Below are 20,861 nucleotides of genomic sequence, written 5' to 3' on the forward strand. Positions count from 1 at the left end.
GGTTTGATCATCATTATTATTTGTATTAGAGCAACACCTCAGCAGTCCCAACCAGGAATGATGACCCAGGGTGCCAGGCGCTGTACAAATAAAGAGCAAAACTTAGTCCCTCCCCCCACAGAGTTTACAGTCTAAGCACCTGACCCTGGGATGAGGTCCCGCCCAGCCCTGCGCACCTGGTTGGCCTGTCATCCCAAATCTAACCGCCCAGGTGCCTCTGGCCCAGCCCGTGGCGCTCACACCGAGCCCCGCCCCTGGCCCCGCCCCGCCGGCGCTGGCAGAGGGCCCGAGCGGGCAGCGCCAGCCGGAGGAGGCGGAGCTTCTCCCTCGCTGCCGCGGCGGCTACATTGTATCTTCCGCGTCCGCCCCGCGGCTGCCCGCTCCCTGCGCGGCGGCTGGGCGTGGAGCTCGCGGCTGGGTGCTGGCCCCGCTGCGCCGGGCTGCAGCGGTCTGTGCTTCGGGCCGCCAGCGGCTGCCTGGGCCCGGGGTCCTTGCCCGCCTACTGCCGCCGCCGAGCGCAGCCATGTCGGCCGGGGGCGGCGGGCTGGGGACCCCCCGGGCCCTGCCCTCCTCCGGGCCCCGGGCTCTGCGGGACATGCCGCACCCGCTGGCCGCTTCCAGCAGCGAGGAGGCGGCCTCCGAGCTCAGCCCCAGCCCGGACCTGCTGCTGCCCCGCAGCTTCGCTGACAAGGTACGGCCCGGCCGGGCTGGGGTGCGGGGTATTGGGGAGGCTGAATTGCGGGGCTTATTTTCCTGCCGGCTGCATCGCTCGCGGGTATCCCGGTGCTGGCTCTGCGTGCGAAGGAGCCCCCCGCCGAGGCTATTGACACATCAGCAGGCGCGCTGGGCTGCTGTCCCGGGGGGGGGGCTGCTTCTCCCGCCACACGCCCCCGCCTTGGTTCGGGTCGCGCCCGGGAGTGTGGTAGGAAAGACTTGAGTAGCAGGAGAAATCCCCCCCCCCCCCTTGTTGTCTTGGCTGCTGGTTAAACGGGCAGGATGTGATCAATGATCCTCTTCGGTTCAGCGTTCGGCCTTGATTGCTCCTGATGGATGATGTCTCGATCCCTGCCTGGCAAGGCGTAGGCTGTAGCCCAGCGGGGAAAGCTGTGTTGCTACGATTCTTGCCTTACTCTTAGGCTTGTCACCATTTGAATGTGATCCTCTCCTCGGGAGCGGCTTTCCTTGCCCCTTTCCCTTCTCACCATAATAATATGGCAGGTAGGCTGTGCTGTCTCCACATCCCCTCTCTTTCCAGGCCTGTGTGCGAGCATACTATGAGTCTAGGTGTCTTGAGAAGTGCTACGTTTCTAAATACCTTGTGATTCTCTCCTCTCTCGAGGGAACTTGGAGCAACATTGATTGCTTTCCTGGGTAGACCTCGTGTTATACTGGTGTTGCTTGTTCTTGCAGTGGTTAGGTATTTCTTATTGAGCGTGCATGCAGGCTTTTTTTTTTTTTAAATTGTAGTTGAATAAAGAAATCTGGTCAGGTTGGATAGTTGTTATGCTTTAGGCAGCTTGTGGGGGTGGGCCTGAAGCTTTCTCAAACTAAATTTCATTCAGTAAATAGATAAATATAGGGCCTGGTCCTACAAGGTGCTGCAGGCTTCCTGAACTCTGAATGGCATCCTCCGCTCTTATTGACTTTCAGAGTAACAGCCGTGTTAGTCTGTATCTGCAAAAAGAAGAACAGGAGTACTTGTGGCACCTTAGAGACTAACAAATTTATTAGAGCATAAGCTTTCGTGGACTACAGCCCACTTCTTCGGATGCATATGCATATGGGCTGTAGTCCATGAAAGCTTATGCTCTAATAAATTTGTTAGTCTCTAAGGTGCCACAGGTACTCCTGTTCTTCTTCTTATTGACTTGTGCAGGATGGGCTAGGTGTCAACAGTTACAAATCTGCCGTCCTTTGTTCTGGAGGCTTTGTAGCTGCCCCTGGCTTTGTCTAAATCCACATGAGTGGAGCTCTCTGCAGGGCAAGACTGAGGTGATCTGGAGCCCTAGGCATACCCTTTTTGCCCTGCCACACTTCTCATTGCGGGGCAGCGGTCATCCCTCCCCATACAAGAGCTGTCTGGTGCCACTGCTCCTCTCCGTAGATGGGACCTCTCCCTTATCCCTGATCCACCATTCATAGTCGCCGAGGGGGATGGTGCCTCCCCTGGAGGAGAGGAGATTTGCCCACCTGAGCCGAAGTCACCCTTCTGTGACTTGACCAGCAGGCAAATAGTTGCCATGTAAGTTATTGACATTAGGCTTTGGGGTTGGCATCCTTTGAGATGGCGTGGGGCAGCTCACATCTCAGAACTGCGTAGTAGGTTGTCAGTGCACTAAGGTGGGCATTACTGCCTTGGTTTACCTTTAAGTTGTGCACTAACATGATGGCTCCAGCCCTTACGGATTCAAAGGCTCCAGCCCTGGCTCCACCAAGGAGATTTGCATGAAAGTAACTGTAGTGGTACAAACTCAATGTGCTGCACCAGTATCGCTGATCCCGGTATGTTACTGGTGTAAATCCTGCTCTGAGACATAACTACACTGGTGTGAACTTCCCTAGTGTAAACAGGGCCTTAAACTCAGACCTTAAATTCTGGAGTGCAAGCAGGTGGAAATGCGGTGGATCTAATACACCTCGATTTCAGTAAAGCGTTTGATACGGTACCGCATGAGGAATTATTAGTTAAATTGGAAAAGATGGGGATCGATATGAAAATCCAGAGATGGATAAAGAACTGGTTAAAGGGGAGATTGCAGCGGGTCATACTGAAAGGTTAACTGTCAGGTTGAAGGGAGGTTACCAGTGGAGTTCCTCAAGGTTCGGTTTTGGGTCCGATTTTATTTAATCTATTCATTACTGACCTCGGAACCAAATGTAGGAGTGGGTTGATAAAGTTTGCGGACGACACAAAGTTGGGAGGTATTGCCAATTCAGAGAAGGATCGGGATATCCTGCAGGGAGATTTGGATGACCTTGTAAACTGGAGTAATAGTAATAGGATGAAATTTAATAGTGCGAAGTGTAAGGTTATGCATTTAGGGATAAATAACAAGAATTTTAGTTATAGGCTAGGTACGCATCGGTTGGAAGTAACGGAAGAGAAGGACCTTGGAGTCCTGGTTGATCGCAGGATGACTGAGTCGCCAATGTGACGTGGCCGTGAAAAAAGCTAATGCGGTCTTGGGATGCATTAGGCGAGGTATTTCTAGTAGGGATAAGGAGGTGCTGGTTCCGTTATACAAGGCACTGGTGAGACCTCATTTGGAGTACTGTGTGCAGTTCTGGTCTCCCATGTTTAAAAAGGATGAAATCAAACGAACGGGTACAGAGGAGGGCCACTAGGATGATCGGAGGAATGGAAAATCTGTCGTATGAAAGGAGACTCGAGGAGCTCGGTTTGTTTACCTTAACCAAAAGAAGGCTGATGGGGGATATGATTGCTCTCTTTAAATATATCAGAGGGATAAATACCAGGGAGGAAGAGGAATTATTTCAGCTCAGTACTAATGTGGACACGATAACGAATGGATATAAACTGGCCGTCGGGAAGTTTAGGCTTGAAATTAGACAAAGGTTTCTAACTATCAGAGGGGTGAAGTTTTGGAACGGCCTTCCGAGGGAAACGGGGGGCGAAAGACCTCTCTGGCTTTAAGATTAAGCTTGATAAGTTTATGAAGGGGATGGTTTGATGGGATACAGTGATTTTAGTCAATAGGTCAGTAACGTGCCATTGCTGGTAATTAGCAATAATGGTCAATGATGGGATATTAAAAGTTACTACAGAGAACTTTTTCCAGAGGGTCTGGCTAGAGAATCTTGCCCGCATGCTCGGGGTTCAGCTGATCGCCATATTTGGGGTTGGGAAGGAATTTTCCTCCAGGGTAGATTGGCAGAGGCCCTGGAGGTTTTTCGCCTTCCTCCGCAGCATGGGGCAGGGGTCGCTTGCTGGAGGATTCTCAGTGATTTGAAGTCTTTAAATCATGATTTGGGGACTTCAACAGCTGAGTCATGGGAGAGAATTATTCCAGGAGTGGGTGGGTCAGCTTTTGTGGCCTGCCTCATGCGGGAGGTCAGACTAGATGATCATAATGGTCCCTTCTGACCTTAGAATCTATGAATCTTTTTAAGAGGCAGCTGAGAGTCAGGTGAGCTTGGTCACCCTGATCATTGGGGTGGGGGGGGGAGGTTGGGAGAAGGAGGAAAGGGCTCTGCCCAACAGTAGCCTCAGGCCAGCTGACAATATGCTGTAGGAAGCAATGCAGGTGAATCCACCTGTGCTGCTGGAGTCATTTGTGTAGGGTGGGGATGAGTGCTAGCTGCTGAAAATGCTGTGTGTGATGGCGGGAATAGATGCTCATAGTAATAAGCCTTATTCAAAGCTGGTCTCTGAGTAAAATATTCTGACATCAAAGCAGTGGAGAACAGCAGACTCAATTGGCTCTCTCTCTGAATGCCCTATCTTTGGTATAATCTCTCAAATAAAAAGGGATTCCCTGAGCCTAAAAACCCAGTAGGTCAGACATGAGAAAAGAGCCGAGATGCTCCAGTATCTGGAGAAGGATTTGGCAGTAAAATCCAGAAGACAATGAATCTGAGAGCATATCTTCAGGGTGTTCTGCCTTTCTGTCCCAGAGCTCTCCCTCCTCTGTTTAAAATTCACAGAACTGGCAGGAAAAACTCGACTCCCCTTTTGCAAGAATGTAGGGGCTTTCTAAATGAGCAGCATCTCTCTCTAATCTTATGGTAGTAGTAAAGTTTAAACTGCTTGTGCGGTTAATGCCCATTCCCAAAACACTTCAAAAGGTTAAATTTAATGCCTGCTAGCTTGCTGACTGGCCTGATTGTCTTAATCTTTGGCTGTGACTTCATCTCTTTGCAGGCTAATTCACTGGTTTGAAAAAATGGGTAAGAAGTTGCAAGTGTGGTTGAACTCTGCTGCCTTTCTGGCCTAGGTTCATAGCTCTTTCCACTGCCCCTCTAACTACCATCTGTGCACATTTGTTTGCTCTTTGCCTCCCCCACCCCCAGCAAAATGCATTTGCCAGGTATGAAGTGCTATAATACTCTCCTCAGTATCAATTGAGATTGGGGTCCCAATTCTCCCTGCTGTAAGTAGACACAGCCCCATTCAGTTAGTGGGCTTATGCCACAACTGAATTTAACCTTGACTGTCTGCTCCATGTCAACCAGAAAAGCCCTACAATCCTGATGCCTATTTAGTAGAGGGATAGGACAATTTACTGAGTCCGCCTGAGGGGTTGGATTATGCACTTGTTTAGAATCTTTCAAGCAACGCTTCCTAAACCCTTTGAAAGCTCCAACCCTGCCATGTTGGCTGGACAGTGCAGAGGAAACTTGCACTGCCACTGTTTTGTGCCCCACCCCACAAGGGTTGTGTGCACCCCACACTCAGCAATGCTGCCTTAAAAGGTAAAGACAGACCTAGTTCTGTTTCCTGGAAGCTGGCAGCACTCTGTTCGTTGCCTTTATTTCCCCACAGTGCTCTTCTCCTTTCTTCTCTTTGGCAGAGCTGGAAAGGACCCAGGCTGCTGACAGATAAAGCTTCTAGTGAATTCGTTTAATGGGCAAGTTTCTGGAGAGTCAGTGGTTGCTCGTATACAGAGGGCACTGGGGTACCACGCCCACTGAAGTATGCAAAGTCACTTGTGTGACTAAATATGAATCGTGAACACCTCTTTGCTTGTGATTTGTATTTAGTAGCAACCTCAGGGTGTGTTCTCCCTGTGGCACACGTATAGACGGCACCATCAAATCTAATAAAAGGTAAGCCCCAGGGATTTTGAGTGGGGTCTGGAGTGTAGAGTCTACGTAGGGCAGTTAGAATGCTCTCCAGTCACTGCAGCCTGTAGCTTGAGTGGTGAATCCAGCGCCTCAGAGCCCACTCAAAATCCCCCACAACGTCATTTCCCTATCAAGGAGCATCTAACCGTTTGACCACCTCAAGGTCTCTTTTCTGGCCAAGTCTTGGTTCCATACGTTAGGATGGGACAAATTATAGTTTTATGCAGTCTGCCTTTTGGCATCTTTTTATCCCAGAGAATTGGGGTCAGCTCCTTCTATTTGCACCTGAAGCAGCTTTGGTATGATGCTGTGCATCACTCAGGAGGCCACCATTGTCAGCAGCCATTGATGCTAGGTATGTAAATTCTTTCACTCCCCTAAGCTTTCTGCCTATAATATCCTTTATGGTAGGTGGTCGTCCCCCAGTTATCAAAGCCTCGGTCTTATTAACGTTCACTCCATGTCCTGCCTGCTGAAAATTGTGATGCTGCTGTTCAAAGTTGGCTTCCAGGGTCTCTGTCTTCTACACATATGACTGTCATCAGCAAACAGCATATTCCAAGATGTCTCCCTTCATATATTCTCACTTATCACATCTGTGATAACTGCTAACAAAAAAGACTCCGTGCTAACCCCTCATGCAGGCCAATGTTTACTGGAAACTCTCTGTGTTGTAGTCCCATTTGGTTTTGACTATGCTAGCTGGTCTGTTGCACATATCCTGGGTAAGATGGACCTATTCCTCAGGCACACCTCTCTGTCTCAAATTCCCATTTCAATTCTCTTGGTACACAATCATATGCCTTCTCCATGTCTATAAAGATCATACTCCGATGCTGTCTCTCTTCTCTGAACTTCTCCATAAGAATTCTTAGAGCATTCTGACTGCAAGAAGCTGGGACTGGATGATGGGATGGGTCACTTGATGATTCCCCTGTTCTGTTCGTTTGCTCTGAAGCATTTGGCACTGGCCACTGTTGAAAGGCAGGGTATTGGGCTAGATGGACCATTGGTCTTACCCACTACGGACATTCTTATGATAAATATAGCAAAATCATACTTCTTCCTGGCATCCTTACTGACAGCTTCAAACTTCAACCATTCCATGCAAATGCTTTTCAGTAATCATCTCCCATACTTTCATAGTATGACATCAGCTTAATTGGGTGATAATTAGAACACAGTATATTCTCTCCTTTGTTTAAAAATGGGCACAACAAAGCTTTTGTCACTCCAGCATTCTTTCTTAAGAATCATTGAACAGATTTGTAAAATACTTGCTGCCTTCCCTTCCCAGTGACTTCAGTGCATCCACCCGTACTTCATGTGGCCCTAAGTGCCTCTGCAACCTCTTCCTTCTGCATGCAATCTGTCAAGCCTGGTTTCGGCTTGTGTGGTGTTAGTTCCTTCCTTGGCTTCTCCTCGTTCAGCACTTTTTCAAAATTATCACTCCAGGCTTTGTTGATTTGTCATATACCATGTTCATTTCTAATAGAAGCAAACTGATTCACATCCCTCATTATTTTCTCTTGCCTTAGTGAGTTTGTAGATGGTCTCATCTCCCTCATATCCTCCTAGTTGGTTATGTAGCCCATTGCAGGACAAATTTTTATCTGTTGCAACACTTTGGCTGTTTTTTTTGCCTCCATACGCCTCTTATCCTTGCTCAAGCCACTGGCCTGTCATTTGTTGACCTTGTTCTTCTCAACTGAAGCTCTAACTTGAAGAGTCCACCACCAAGTCTCCCCCTTATCCTTTTCAGCACCAGTTTAATCACTCTTAGGGCTTCATGTGCCATTTCCAGCTATGATAACTTGTGAATCCACAGGTGCTGTTCAATAATGTAACCACATTCTTACAAGCTATGGAGCCTAGCTAGCCATGGTTGAAAGTCTTCACGAGCCTCTCACACTTTGTGCTGCTTTATCTGGCATCGTCTCTGCAGTTTGGAGTAGCATAAAAAAACTTAGTTTTGCAAGTATCTTGAGCTATGTTGGAACAGGATTGCAGAATTGGTTCTCTACAGCCTCTGATGCCTATCTCGTTGGCACAGCTCCTTCATTCTGACTGATCTGTGGGGGCAGGGGGAGAAGAATCTTGGCCTTTAAAATAAGGTCTGTTAATCACTGCAGCTTCTACAGTCTTGGCTGTCCAGTACATGTTTTCCTTTGTATGCTGCTGCCTCCATAACTCCGAAACTGGGCCTTTGTGCACCAACCATCCCTGTCTCTCTGGCTTCCTGCAGTGAATCCATCTAAATCCGACTCCTGCAGAAGGAGGTGCACCCTTTGGGGTGCAGTGCTCTCAGTAAGTGTTTGCAGTGACATCAGGGAGCCTTTTCAAAACAAGGTCACAATTAGTTGGTCACCTGGCCTAAAGATCTGAAACTCCTTAGGTTAGGAGAGAGCAGTCCCAGATCCGTGCTGCTGTAGAAACGATCATTGCTTCCTTTCTCTCTCTGTGTCCCTTTTGTCTGTCAGTCCCAAGTCAGAGCCCCGTGTCTAAGAGCTCAGCTCTTAACACATCACCTGCCACCTCTTGTCTTTGTTCTCTGAACACAGCCATGCTGTATTCACATGTTCAGCTCCCTCTGCAGCGAGGTGTACCTTTTTGGTCATTGGGATTGGTTCCCAAGGTCTCCCATTCAAATGTGTTGATTCCATTCTGAAGAGCCATAATGTACATATTTCTCAAATACCTAGCCTGATCTCCCATGTCCTAGGGGGGAAAAGAATTATTTCTCCCACAGTGGACAGTGATGCCAAGGTCATAGGTACAGAGCGATACATAGCACATAAAATGGTCGCAGAAAATGCCTAGATTTGTCACAGATGCATACTTAACTGAGGTTTTGACCTTTTTAAGGTGCAGACACCCAGTCACAACTCTTCTTGCCATTCTTTGTGCATATACATTTGTGAGGCACCCCCAAGTGAAGGCCTGGTCCATCTTCTAGTACAAACGAGTGTGCAAGTTTGTAGTGCTTTCATTTGTCTGCCAGACTTCACCCCCAACACACTTGCAGGCTCCCAATGGGGGGCACTTTCTAAAACTTCATCGCTTTACTTCCAGTGGAATTATTGCTGTTTAACTGGCTTAGTAGGTTGTGGTTAGGGTAGGTACAGTGTAGTCTCCATCCTTAAAACTGAGCTGTCTGCTCCAGACTCTCCTTGAGGTCTCTCCCTTCTTGGGTCTCTTGGTTTCTGCCACTTCTCTGTGGAATTCTTCTTCTCTCCCATTTCCCCTCTCCGCCCTCTCCCCTGCCCCGCTTATTGACTTTCCTTGTCATTCCTTGATCACTGTCCACCTCATACCTGAAGATAAGCTTTAGGGTGAGATTCTCTGGCTTAACTCATTTCCCATTGAAATGAACAGTAAAATTCCTATCAACTTCAGTGGGAACAGAGTTATGCCAATGTGGAATGAATTTTTTTTTTTTTTTTTTTTAAATCCCACCCCAAGGAATAGAAATTCTAGTAAACCTTAGAATCATAGTATCAGAGGGGTAGCTGTTAGTCTGAATCTGTAAAAAGCAACAGAGGGTCCTGTGGTCTTGCATCTGAAGAAGTGAGGTTCTTACCCACGAAAGCTTATGCTCCCAATACTTCTGTTAGTCTTAAAGGTGCCACAGGACCCTCTGTTGCTTTCTTAGAATCATAGACTATCAGGGTTGGAAAGGACCTCAGGAGGTCATTTAGTTCAACCCCCTGCTCAAAGCAGGACCAATCCCCAACTAAATCATCCCGGCCAGGGCTTTGTCAAGCCTGACTTAAAAACCTCTAAGGAAGGAGATTCTGCCACCTCCCTAGGTAACCCATTCCAGTGCTTCACCATCCTCCTAGGGAACGTGGGTTTTTTTTTTGCGCCCCCCCCCCCCCTCCATATCCAACCTAAACCTCCCCCACAGCAACAATGAGACCATTACTCCTTGTTCTGTCCTCAGTGGAAGCAGATAACAGTCTAGATCCATCCTCTTTGGAGCCCCCTTCGGGTAGTTGAAAGCAGCGATCAAATCCCCCCTCATTCTTCTCTTCTGCAGACTAAACAATCCCAGTTCCCTCAGCCTCTCCTCATAAGTCATGTGCTCCAGCCCCCTAATCATTTTTGTTGCCCTCTGCTGGACTCTTTCCAATTTTTCCACATCCTTGTAGTGTGGGGCCCAAAACTGGACACCGTACTCCAGGTGAGGCCTCAGCAATGTCGAATAGAGGGGAACGATCACGTCCCTCGATCTGCTGGCAATGCTCCGATTTATACAAGTGCCCCTTCACTTAGCTACGCCTGCTGGGGCACATCACATACAGTAGCAGAAAGGACCCATAACATATTAGTTATGGCAGGTGGGGAAGAAAAGCTCCCCACCTTTTGTGCTCTAAAGGTTAACAGGATTACTCCTTTTTTGTGTTTCTTGTTGAATTACCTCTCGATCCACTAAATACTTCACAGGAGTCCCCATTGTATTGACTTTTGCTTGCAAAGATGAGGCTAGACAGATGCTGAACTCCACCCAGAAATTGATCTATCACTTCACAGCGCTAGGGACATCTTAGGGCTTCCCCTGCTCCAAAGTGCAAGTATTAGAATGGATGAGATCCAGAAACCACTGCATATTAACAGAAATGAATTACAAGCTATATTGGCAGTGTCAGAGCTCTTAATTATGGTTCCAGAGAAGCAATTCCTAGTTTCAAAATGCTGACAAGAATTCATAGAGGGACAGTCAAATATTTAGTGGTTTTCTGGTGTTATGCTATATTTTGCTAGATGAAACTTCAAAACCTCTTATTTCCATGACGGATTGGTCTTCCACAGAAATAATCTCAGCTGCTCTAGTCACAACTATATTTAAATAAATGTGCATCTTGGAACCAAAAATCTGCTCTCCAAGTGATCCCTTCTGTATAAAGGATTAAGTTAAGAGAAGAGTAGAAACTATTGACTTCTTGTTTTGAAAAGCCTTTCTTTCCTCCACTCCTTTTTAACTGGAAGAACGGGACTCAAACCTTGGCCTCCATCAGCACTCCTTCTAGCAGTCTTCCCCCCACAACCAGGCTGCTAGTAAATCCTGTCAGCACTTCCTCTATATAACTTCCACACTTAATCCCTTCTTCCACCATTCTTGCTGCTGACACCCTGCTCCGCATTCTAGTTATCTCCTCTCACCATCCCCTGATGGTTGCATCACTCCAGATTCCATTCGCTATGCTGTAGTTAAGCTCACTTTGTGTAGATGACTCTTCCAACCTCAATCCTTGCATTGGCTCAAATTTCTCTTTTGCACTATATTCTAACTCCTCATTTCCTGACCCAGCCTCAATAGAACCCGTCATATTGTGCATCCTGATCTCTTCCCATAAGCAGCTTTGCCCCTTTTTCAGGATGCCCCATATTTCTGAAATCTCTCTCTGGATCCTGTCTTCTTTCAAATCTAAGGAAAAGTGGAAGAAACAAGTCAATAGTGAGATCTGCTTCTCCTCTTATTGGACTCCTGCTCTTACAAATTGATAAGATGTGGGCATACATTAGTGTCTTGTGCTCTTGTTATAACCTGTCTTCCCATAACAATCATTCCTTTGCTTTCCTACATCGAATATAGGCATGATCCTGCAAACAAGGTATAACTTCTACTCATTGAATTAATCATTGGCATTGCCTATCTTAAAACAATTATAGGGTTTTGGCTTCTTTTAACTGCTGTCCTAAAAAAGCCTAGCTAGATGCTTCTGGATTACAATAGGACTTCATTAAACGTCCATCTCTATTTTGTGGCCCTTAAAAATTCACCAATAGCCCTACAGTATTGCACTTGAAGCTTGCTTTGGATTTTAAGGTTCACGTACAGTAACACCTCACTTAAAGTCGTCCCGGTTAACGTTGTTACGTTGCTGATCAATTACGAAACATGCTCGTTTAAAGTTGTGCAATGCTCCCGTCTAACATCGTTTGGCAGCCGCCTGCTTTGTCTACTGCTTGCAGGAAGAGTAGCCCGTTGGAGCTAGCTGGTGGGGGCTTGGAACCAGGGTGGACTGGCAGCCCCCTATCAGCTCCCGCTCCCCTAAGTTCCCTGTGCTGCAGCTGCCCAGCAGGCTAGCAATCGGCAGTTCAGCTGTCCCTCCCCCCGTTGCCATGTGCTGCTCCTGCCCTCTGCCTGGGAGCTGCTCCCAGAGACTCCTGCTTGCTGTGCGGGGGGGGGGGGGGGAAGGGGAGAGGGGGGCTAATGTCAGGGTTCCCCCAATCCTGCACCCCGCTTACCCCATCTTCCATAGAGCAGGGGGGACACACCAGGGCTTAGGAGGGAGGGAGCTTGCAGCAGTTGGTCTCAGCAAGCTGATCTGATTAACAAGGCAGTGTACTTAAAGGGGAAATGCACATATCTCCCTCCATTCCTGCTGCCTTGTAGAGTGAGAGAGTTAACCCTTGAGGGCTCAGACAATTGCTAGTTCATCATTTAGCAGTAAGGGAAATATCCCACCCTCTGAGTCCTCCATCCATCTCAATCCTCATCACTGTGTACCAGTATTAAATTGTTTAAAACTTAGTGTGTGTGTGTGTGTGTGTATTAGTGTCTTTTCTCTGGCAAAAAAAAATTTCCCTGGAACCTAATCCCCTCATTTACATTAATTCTTATGGGGAAAGTGGATTCGCTTAACATCATTTCACTTAGTTGCATTTTTCAGGAACATAACTACAACGTTAAGTGAAGAGTTACTTTATACTTTTTTTTTTTTTTTTTTTTTTTTTTTTTTTTTACCAGAGGTAGAAAGATTGGGGTTTCTTCTAATTTATTGTGAAACTTTGCCTTATCCACATTCCATATATGAGTAGAAATGGTCTTTCTACAGAATCACTTTCTCTTCCCACATACATAGTTGTCTTTAAAAATTAGGTGTAGAAATAACTGTCAATTATTTAAAAACTGAAGGCGGTGCAGATCATGTATCCGCTAACTTGGGGTTGGGCTTGCATGAGTTTTAGGAGGCTGGCTTTAGTGTCAGACAGCTGTTGCATAACAAACTCTTAAAAATTGGAAGTGATGATGTAAAAAAATATTATGGAATATATGTATATAAAATAAACCTGATCTGTTCTTTAAGTAAAGGCATTATTTAGAATTTGTCTTCCTGACTGGGTCTTAAAAGTTTTAGTCCTGGAAACATCTTGCTGTTAAAAACATTGTGGGGGGGAAAAACTCACATCTTTAAATATTCCATTGCTATCTAGTGGTTGGAAGGAATTTTTAAGGCTCTTTATACTACATCTGTTTGTGGCTGCATATGTGTGGTGGGTTTTTTTAAACTACAGCAAGGCTACTGGAGTTGGAAATACTCATGTTTCTCTGAGTGTTAGGGCTCTTTCTATACAAGGTCGTCTCTAATAAAGATGAAAATAACCTATGTACTCATTTTGCACACCTCACAGTCTTTAGTGTAGCTAACCTTACAACATCCTTATGAAGTAGGTCAGCATTGTTATCCCATTTTGCATGAGTTAAGAAAGTCCCAGAGATCTGCCCAAAGTGACACGGGAGGGTGTTTCTGGTGGAGCGGGGAACTGAACTCCAGTCTCCCATATACAAAGAGGCTGGTGGGCGTGAGAGGGTGTCTCATCAGGCAGTGGCAGATTGTATTAAAACATCACTGACAGGCATTGAGGAAGTGAGCCGCTCTGCCAGGAGAACAGGCCCATTCTGTGAATGTGGGCGTTGCTCTGGGCTGTAATGTAGAGGCACCAGATGGCTGGCAGACTGAGAGGAGAGGGTTTGATTTGTTTAGGTTGGGGCGGGGGCAGGGGCAGGGAGAAGGCCGCACCAGCAAAAGTGGTGAGGAAGAGTAAAGAGCCCATAGAAAGAGATCAGTCCTCCTTTGCTTTTCCCCCCTCCCCCCAAGCACATACATCCTTCAAAGACAAGGCAAGCCCCCCTGCACTACATCCCCGTTCCCTGGCTGGAGTGCCAGGCAGGCAGGCTGAGAACTAGTTGCTTTTCCAGTTCTTAAAAGCAGGAATTCGCAATGAACTAGCCGCTAGCAGCACTTGAGGGCAAATCACGCAATTATGGTAATCAAGACCTAGAGTAAATGAATGTAGAATCTGGCCAATTGTAACCTGAAGTTAGTTGTAACTGGCTTAATGAGCCAGCATTTTCAGTGCCACATCCTTGAGTTGTGAAGGATGTATTGATGCAGTAACTGTTCTGGTGAGCAGGTTCTTGCAGGGGGTAGAAAGTGGCATATTTGACTTCATCAGCACTGAGACATGTAGTTCCACAGTGGTTGGCCTACTTCCATATCCTACACACGAACCATAAAAGGCCAGTAACGCCTGAATTGGCATATGGGCTGCATATGGAGGAAAAGGGTTCGTTAAATTCACACTAAAAAATAGACAAGATAGCAGTAATCACGTAACTATCCGGCTACTTTCTCGCATGTTTGTAAAGATGTCTATGTTCCTGGAAGCATCTCTTCTCTGATGGCTCCTCTCCAGTTAAGGCAATGGTGAAATCTTAATGAATGTGTGTCCCTTGGGCCTGGTTTATACTAGAAAATTAGGTTGGCTTACCTTTGTTGCTTAGGGGTGTGAAAAATCTACATCCCTGAAGAGATGTAGCTTTTCCACCCTAACTCCTGGTGTAGACCGCACTAGGTGGACAGAAGAATTCTTCTGTTCATGTACCTACCACTTCTTGGGGAGATGGAATGACTATGCAGATGGGAGAACCCCTCCCATCAGTGTAAGTAGCAGGGGCATAGCCACGGGCAGGCCACAGCCCACCCACTTAGCATTCAGGCCCACCCCTGGCTCTGCACCCGCCCAGCGCTCCAGCTGGGGAGCAGGGTTGGGGCACGGGGGTTTACCCGCCCGCAAGCCCCTGTGCCTGAGCCCCCCTCCCCAGCTGGAGCGCTGGGCGGGCAGAGTGGGACAAGTCCTCACGCCCCAACCCTGCTCCTTGGGTGTCCACCTGGACCCTGGGGGTCCCCTGGCCACCATGTCTATTGCCCCCTGCAAGGCCAGCTGGAGAGGGTGTGGGGGAAGCAGCCCCGATCCCTCCTGCCCCCCGTCATTGCCCATCCACCTGAAGTTGGGGCCTATCAACTGTCCTGTTCTAGCTACGCCACTGGTAGGTAGTGTCTACACTGAAGCACTACAGCAGTGCAGCTGCGACACTGTAGCATTCAGTGTAGACGTACCCTAAGAATGGATCTGACAAAACCCCAGGCAGTGAAGCTTTGAGAATGTATGTAGCACTTTGGTTCTCCAGAGGGCAGGCTAGATGTAAAAAGGGGAATATTTATTTGTATCTGTGAGTAGAAGACCCGCTCATAGCAGTGAATAGACTAGCCCTCATTCCTAGGGAGGACAGAAAGGAAGCCCAACCCATCTTGCAATAAGTGTGTCTGGGTCACATTAAGAGTTGGTGTTGCCTGACTCTGCTTGTGTATTGAAGGACGTGGAGGTAGGATTAAAGCTGCTGTTTGCTTGACTCTTGGCTGACTGTCTTTAGTGTCGCGTCCTCTGCATCGACATTTTTAGTCAGCTTCTTCAGATAGTAACGCCTGTTTACAACCCTTCCATACTGCATCCATCATTCTGGAAGATGAGGCTTTTTAATGCAAGGCCATCCAGCCGCCTTTCATAGGGTCGAAAACACTGGCCTGAGGAAACTGGCAAGTGACCAAGCTTGCAATTTATTTACAACTCTCTTGCGAGTTCGCTATTGAGACTCGGTATGATGTCCTAAAAAGGCTAACCAATATGACCTAAGACTACTTGGCAAACTGAATTTACTGAGCCCTGCCTCATTTGTTTTCTAAAGCCTATTTAGGGAATATAATCCTAGATGATAAATGTATATATTTGGGATTTGGAACTTTATTTATTCTTTCCTTGTCTTTCACCATCCCATTCTAGTCAGGAGGAGCAGGACAACCATGTTCTTCCCCTGGCAGCAATGTTTTCTTTCTGTGGCGGTCCCAATAATCCTCTTCTTCCCCCGCCCCCCCCCATGGCAAGAGGGGCACCAAATTCTCTGACTACTGCCATGTGCAGATCCAGGGCAGTAACTGGGATGGGGTATCTTCTGTTTGCTCTGCACAGCAGCCCCTAGTGGTGCAAGGCACTGGCACTCAGAAAATGGGCCAGTTCTTGTGGCTTAAGGTGGCAATCAGGGCTGTAAATATTTAGGGAAGGGTTTACAAAATCTAGGCTGGTTCTTGCCAGTTTGGAGCTGATGGAAACTGCTTGGGTTCAAGACTCCAGTATCCCAGCAGCCAGCAGGACATTAGAATCCAGAATGTTACCAATAGTCAAATAAAAATGCAACTTATTTTTAATCAGAAAAAGCTTGCACTGCTATTCTGCATTGGTCTTCAAGGACTAATATACTATCACTTGTTACATTGATCTGAGGGCAAGTTGGTCAATATTTCCTTTAGCCCGTGGTTATGAGTGGGAAACCACAGCTCCCACCACAATGGCTCTGCCAGGAACTTGATGCATATACAGAGGCACTTTTCTTGATTGCTAGGATACAGGTGGACCTATAGTCTGTCTTGTCAACACAGACCTTGTTAATCTCTGAGATGGTGAGGCAGTGATTGGGATAGCCTAGGGAGCAGTCCTGCAGCACAGAAACTTCATTTTGTCGTCTCATGCCTCCCGCTTCCCCTCCTCCCCATGGCGTACTTTTTTGTGAGAGTCTGAGACAGTCTAGTCAGAAGCAATGCAGATAATTAGGGGAGGGGTTGCTTGACATCTCTCTCATCTAGTGCTTGTCTCTCCACACAGTAGTGGTATTCCTGGATCTCCCTTGCTCATGTCTGCACCTGGCTAGTAGGGGATGAGGTGGTATAAAGGATCCTTTCAGTTTCTGTTCACAACTGGCCAGCATAGGTCTTGTTCCTGTCATGCCTTATCCAAGTTGGGAGCGGTATTGCTTCAGTTACTGACTCCTGCTGGAACCACGGGTGCTGCCCCCACAGGCACCAGAAGGGATCATGCTCTGTGTGCAAAGGACCCCAGAAAACTAGGTTCTGACAGAAATTCTGACTGGCCTCCTTTCCTCACACGCCTAAGCTATCAAGATGTCTTACTCCTAAGTGTTCATTAGGATAGCAATATGGAAAACACTAATTTGCATTCCTACAGATCTTCCTTCCCGAGGATCTCAAAGCATTCAAACTCTCCTCACTCCTGTGAAGTTGGTAACTAGTGTCTTCATTTGCCTTCTGTGCTTCAGTTTCCCCATTTGTAAAGTGACTTGCCCAAAGTTGATGTAACCTAGCGCCCTGACTCATTTCCGTGCTCTGCATCTTAGCACTGTGATAGTGTAGAACTGCCTTTCATTCTGTAAACATGGCGCTCGGTGTGGTATCCTGCTTGTCTCACTTGTATATTTCTGAGTAGCATCGCGATTTGCACCTGCCTTCTCCTTACTCTTGCGTTGCCCCTAAGAAAGCTGACTCCACTGACATGTAGTTAGCATGAAACTGAGGGTTAACCTAAAAGATCTCAGGTGGGTCAGTTACAGGCAGTAGAGCAGGAACAGGAATAAATACACAATGACTTCCAGGTCCCAAATTTAATTTGTGGCCTCTCTTACATGGAGATGGGCTATTTGGTGGTAAAACATTAACTGCCACTTTTCTTTATTGAGCTTATTCCTAAGAAAACAAACTTACACACACACACAAGGCTGACATTGCATTTTAAAAATGCAAACTGTTAAAATGCTTCATTTACAGAGTCTGCTCTCTGGAAAGCCTCACTACTTCAAAAGTATAATGGGAGGAAGTGTGCTTCAGTTCTCAGATCAGCTCCCCATTCCCCCCTCCTTTTCTGTATTGGGGGACAGGATTTTGCCCCTGAGGTATGCAAGTGTGTTGTCCTAACAGCTTTCCCTCCCAGAAGAGCACTGAGGAGAAGTGGGAGTGAGGGTATGTCTATGCTGCCACGGCCGTGCTGTTGCATGGGCAGTGTAGTCACGCTTTATCGCCGGGGGAGAGCGGTGGTGGTGGTGGTGATGATGATGAGGGGGGGGGGGGAAACTACCCTGAACAAGGGGTGGTAGCTTTGTCGCCAGGAGTGTGGCTCCCGGGATAAAGCGCTGTCTTTAGTGCTGAAAAGTGCCAGTAAAACTTTTGGGGTGGGTGTGTGTGTGTGTGTGTGTGTGTTCACACCTCTGAACAACTAAAGTTTTAGCGCTGGAAGTGGCAGTGTAGACATAGCCTTAGTCATTCTATAATAATATTCAAACCAGTGGCATCCTTGACTGAGAACTTGCCATCATGTCTGTCTCTCTCTCCAAGCAACCTGCTATAAATCTTGCTTTGTAACTGTTCCTAGCTATTGTATAATAGTATAGTATTTGTGCAAAAGCACGAGGGAACAATTGTTATCCCTCAAGATACTGGAGAAGGGTGGGGGAAGAGGGGAAGAAGTATGCCTGCTTTGGATAGCACAAATAGGGGTGGCACTTAAAGCTGGAAAACTTCCTTGTCCTTTTTATTTGCTTTCCTGTCTTTCTTTAATAGGAGTCTCATTTAGGCCAAATTGGTATTTAAAGAAAACCTATCCACGTTTGTCACTTCCAGTAAAGAAGGATGTATAATATTATTGGCCTACATTACTCATGTACTAAACTGTCACATCTAATCTTAATCCATTTCATATGATATGGCCAGACTTTTGAAAAGTGACTAATGATCCTTACGTATCAGGGGTAGCCGTGTTAATCTGGATCTGTAAAAAGCCACAGAGTCCTGTGGCACCTTTAAGACTAACAGATGTATTGGAGCATAAGCTTTCGTGGGTGATCCTTGTGTTCCCTTTGTGTCACCTTAAAGGGGCCTGTTTTTTTAAGGCAGAAGCTCAGTTTTCTGACAATCAGGCCCTTTAGGGTGTCTCAAGTTAGGAACCCAAAATCACTAGTCACTTTTGAAACTCTTGACCTAGAGCTGAACTGTAGTATTTGGAGGTCTCTACCATCTCTTGGGGAGTCTTAATTCCTGTTGGTAAAACAGCTGTAATCCAGCCTCAATGCCTCTCCTTTTGGGTTAGACTTTCCAAAAGGGACAGGAATGTCCTCTGTATACTTAGAGGAGTTTATGGTTGGAGAATGCGCTTTACTGAAAGCTATTTAAATCCATCACCTTTCAGATAGTGTCTCAAATTGCAAATGATTCTCCCCTCCCATGTCATCCCAGTCGTTGTCCTCTAAGCAAAAGAAGACTCCAGTGACTCAGATATTTAATGCAAAATGCTTTATTCTGTTCCAATGAAAGAAAATAATTCCACAAAGCATTGTACTGAGGGGAGGGGGAAACCTCTGCCCTCCCTGGAAGTTGTTTAGCATAGACAGGATTCACATGTTAACAATAAAAGACTTCCTCCTGCAAAGGAAGGGCCGGAGTCCTTGGAGTAGTGTTTTATATATTGGTGTCAAATGTTCCTATGGAAGTCAGAGCTAAGTTGTGTAAATATGTCTTAATTGTTCTGCTAACTTGAAAATTTTAATGAATTAGCTTTTTATTGCTTCACAACCATCTGATGGCAGGATAGAGAACTATCTATGCTGCATGTGGGTTTGTATAGACCAGGGGTTCTCAAACTGGGGTTTGGGACCCTTCAGGGGTCACGACATCATTACAGGAGGGGTCGCGAGCTGTCAATCTCCACCCCAAACCCTGCCTGCCTCCAGCATTTATAATGGTGTTAAATATATTTAAAAGGGTGTTTAATTTATTAGGGGGCTCGCACTCTGAGGCTTGCGACATGAAAGGGGTCACCAGTAAAAAAAAGTTTGAGACCCACTGGTATAGACTCTGGGGGAGTGGTAGCTGTTTCTAGCTACATAGAAATGTAAACAGCCCTTCAAAGAATAGAAGTATCCACACCAGGGGTCTCAAACTTAATTTACCTTGGGGCCAGTGCCAGTCCTCAAATCCTCCCAGCGGGCCAATAATGTCACTGAAGATGGTGTTCAGAAAAGAAAACGTTTAAATTTATATTTTTTATTTTGAATTTCTTAGAAATAATAAAACTGTCATACAACTTTATACACTTCTTTGCCTGCCAGAGAGTTTTTAGTGTTTGCCAGACACCTGGCAACGCTTCAGTTCTGTCAGTTTGTTGATGTTTGGCCTCCGTGACTGAGCAGTTGCACACCTTGCTGCAATCCTGAAGGTGTCGTCAGATAGCTGTGTTCGGTATTGACTTGTTTATATTCATTGTGGGGGGAAAAAAGTGACGTTGCCTCCGTGGCTGACTTTGTCCGGCAACTAATGATGCTGCCTCAAGGCTGACTCTGCCTGGCCACTAGTGATGATATCTCTGTCCTTCTCCCCCAGCCAATCGCAGCTGCGGGGGGCGGCGCCTGCAGCAGACAGAGCCGGCAACATGGTTGCATGCGTCTTTCCTCCGCGGGCCACAGTGGGGAGGTTCTCTGGCTGCAGATGGCCCTCGGGCTGGGACTTTGAGACCCCTGATCCAGAGTGTTGATCTCTGGGATTTTCACTCTGGGACTGCTGTGTGAAGTGGAGTAGCTATTTGTTATCCCTTGGAATTTTTCTAAATCATTTAGCCCACTCCAGGTGAGGTGGGCCTGCCTCTCTGCAGCAGCTGTCAACTTCCGCTGGCCCTGCGGGAACTTCTGGGAAAGGGCAGATCCTCTGGGGCAAAAAGATGGCAGGATACTTGGGCTCCAAAGCTTAATTTTAAAGGCTGGACACTCTTGCATCCTGACCCTTATTTTGTAGGAAAAGAGACCCCAGTGGCTCAGTTACCTGTTAACCTCTACCAGTGACGTAGCTGCTGTCCTGGTTGATGGCCGCTCCCCAGCTGGAGGCAACATGGGGATGCTGAACTGTCAGATGCTAGTGAGTGGCTTTTTGTTGGAAGCTACTGAACTGTCCCATGAGCTGACTCAGGATTTAAATGCACGTCTTCGAAGTTAAAAGGTGACTAGTGCATAAGCCCCCTTTGAGTTTGATTTGATGTTTTGCAGTGACCCAATACGCTACAGCAAGGTGTGCATTCATGGTCTAGTCATCAACTCCTCC

At 46.9% G+C, this 20,861-nt stretch overlaps 1 protein-coding gene across 1 annotated transcript in view; it reads left to right on the forward strand.

The window, feature by feature from the left end:
• The first annotated feature begins 410 nt into the window (after positions 1–410).
• Positions 411–20,861, forward strand: part of SNX30 (sorting nexin family member 30) — a 56,434-nt gene continuing 35,983 nt past the window's right edge. The window contains exon 1 of the mRNA XM_034773564.1: positions 411–691. Within this exon, the coding sequence (XP_034629455.1) occupies positions 524–691 (168 nt within the window). The 5' untranslated portion in view covers positions 411–523. The remainder of the gene's footprint in view (positions 692–20,861) is intronic.

The sequence above is a fragment of the Trachemys scripta genome, chromosome 6, assembly GCF_013100865.1.
Source record: "Trachemys scripta elegans isolate TJP31775 chromosome 6, CAS_Tse_1.0, whole genome shotgun sequence".
Taxonomy (NCBI): domain Eukaryota; kingdom Metazoa; phylum Chordata; order Testudines; family Emydidae; genus Trachemys; species Trachemys scripta.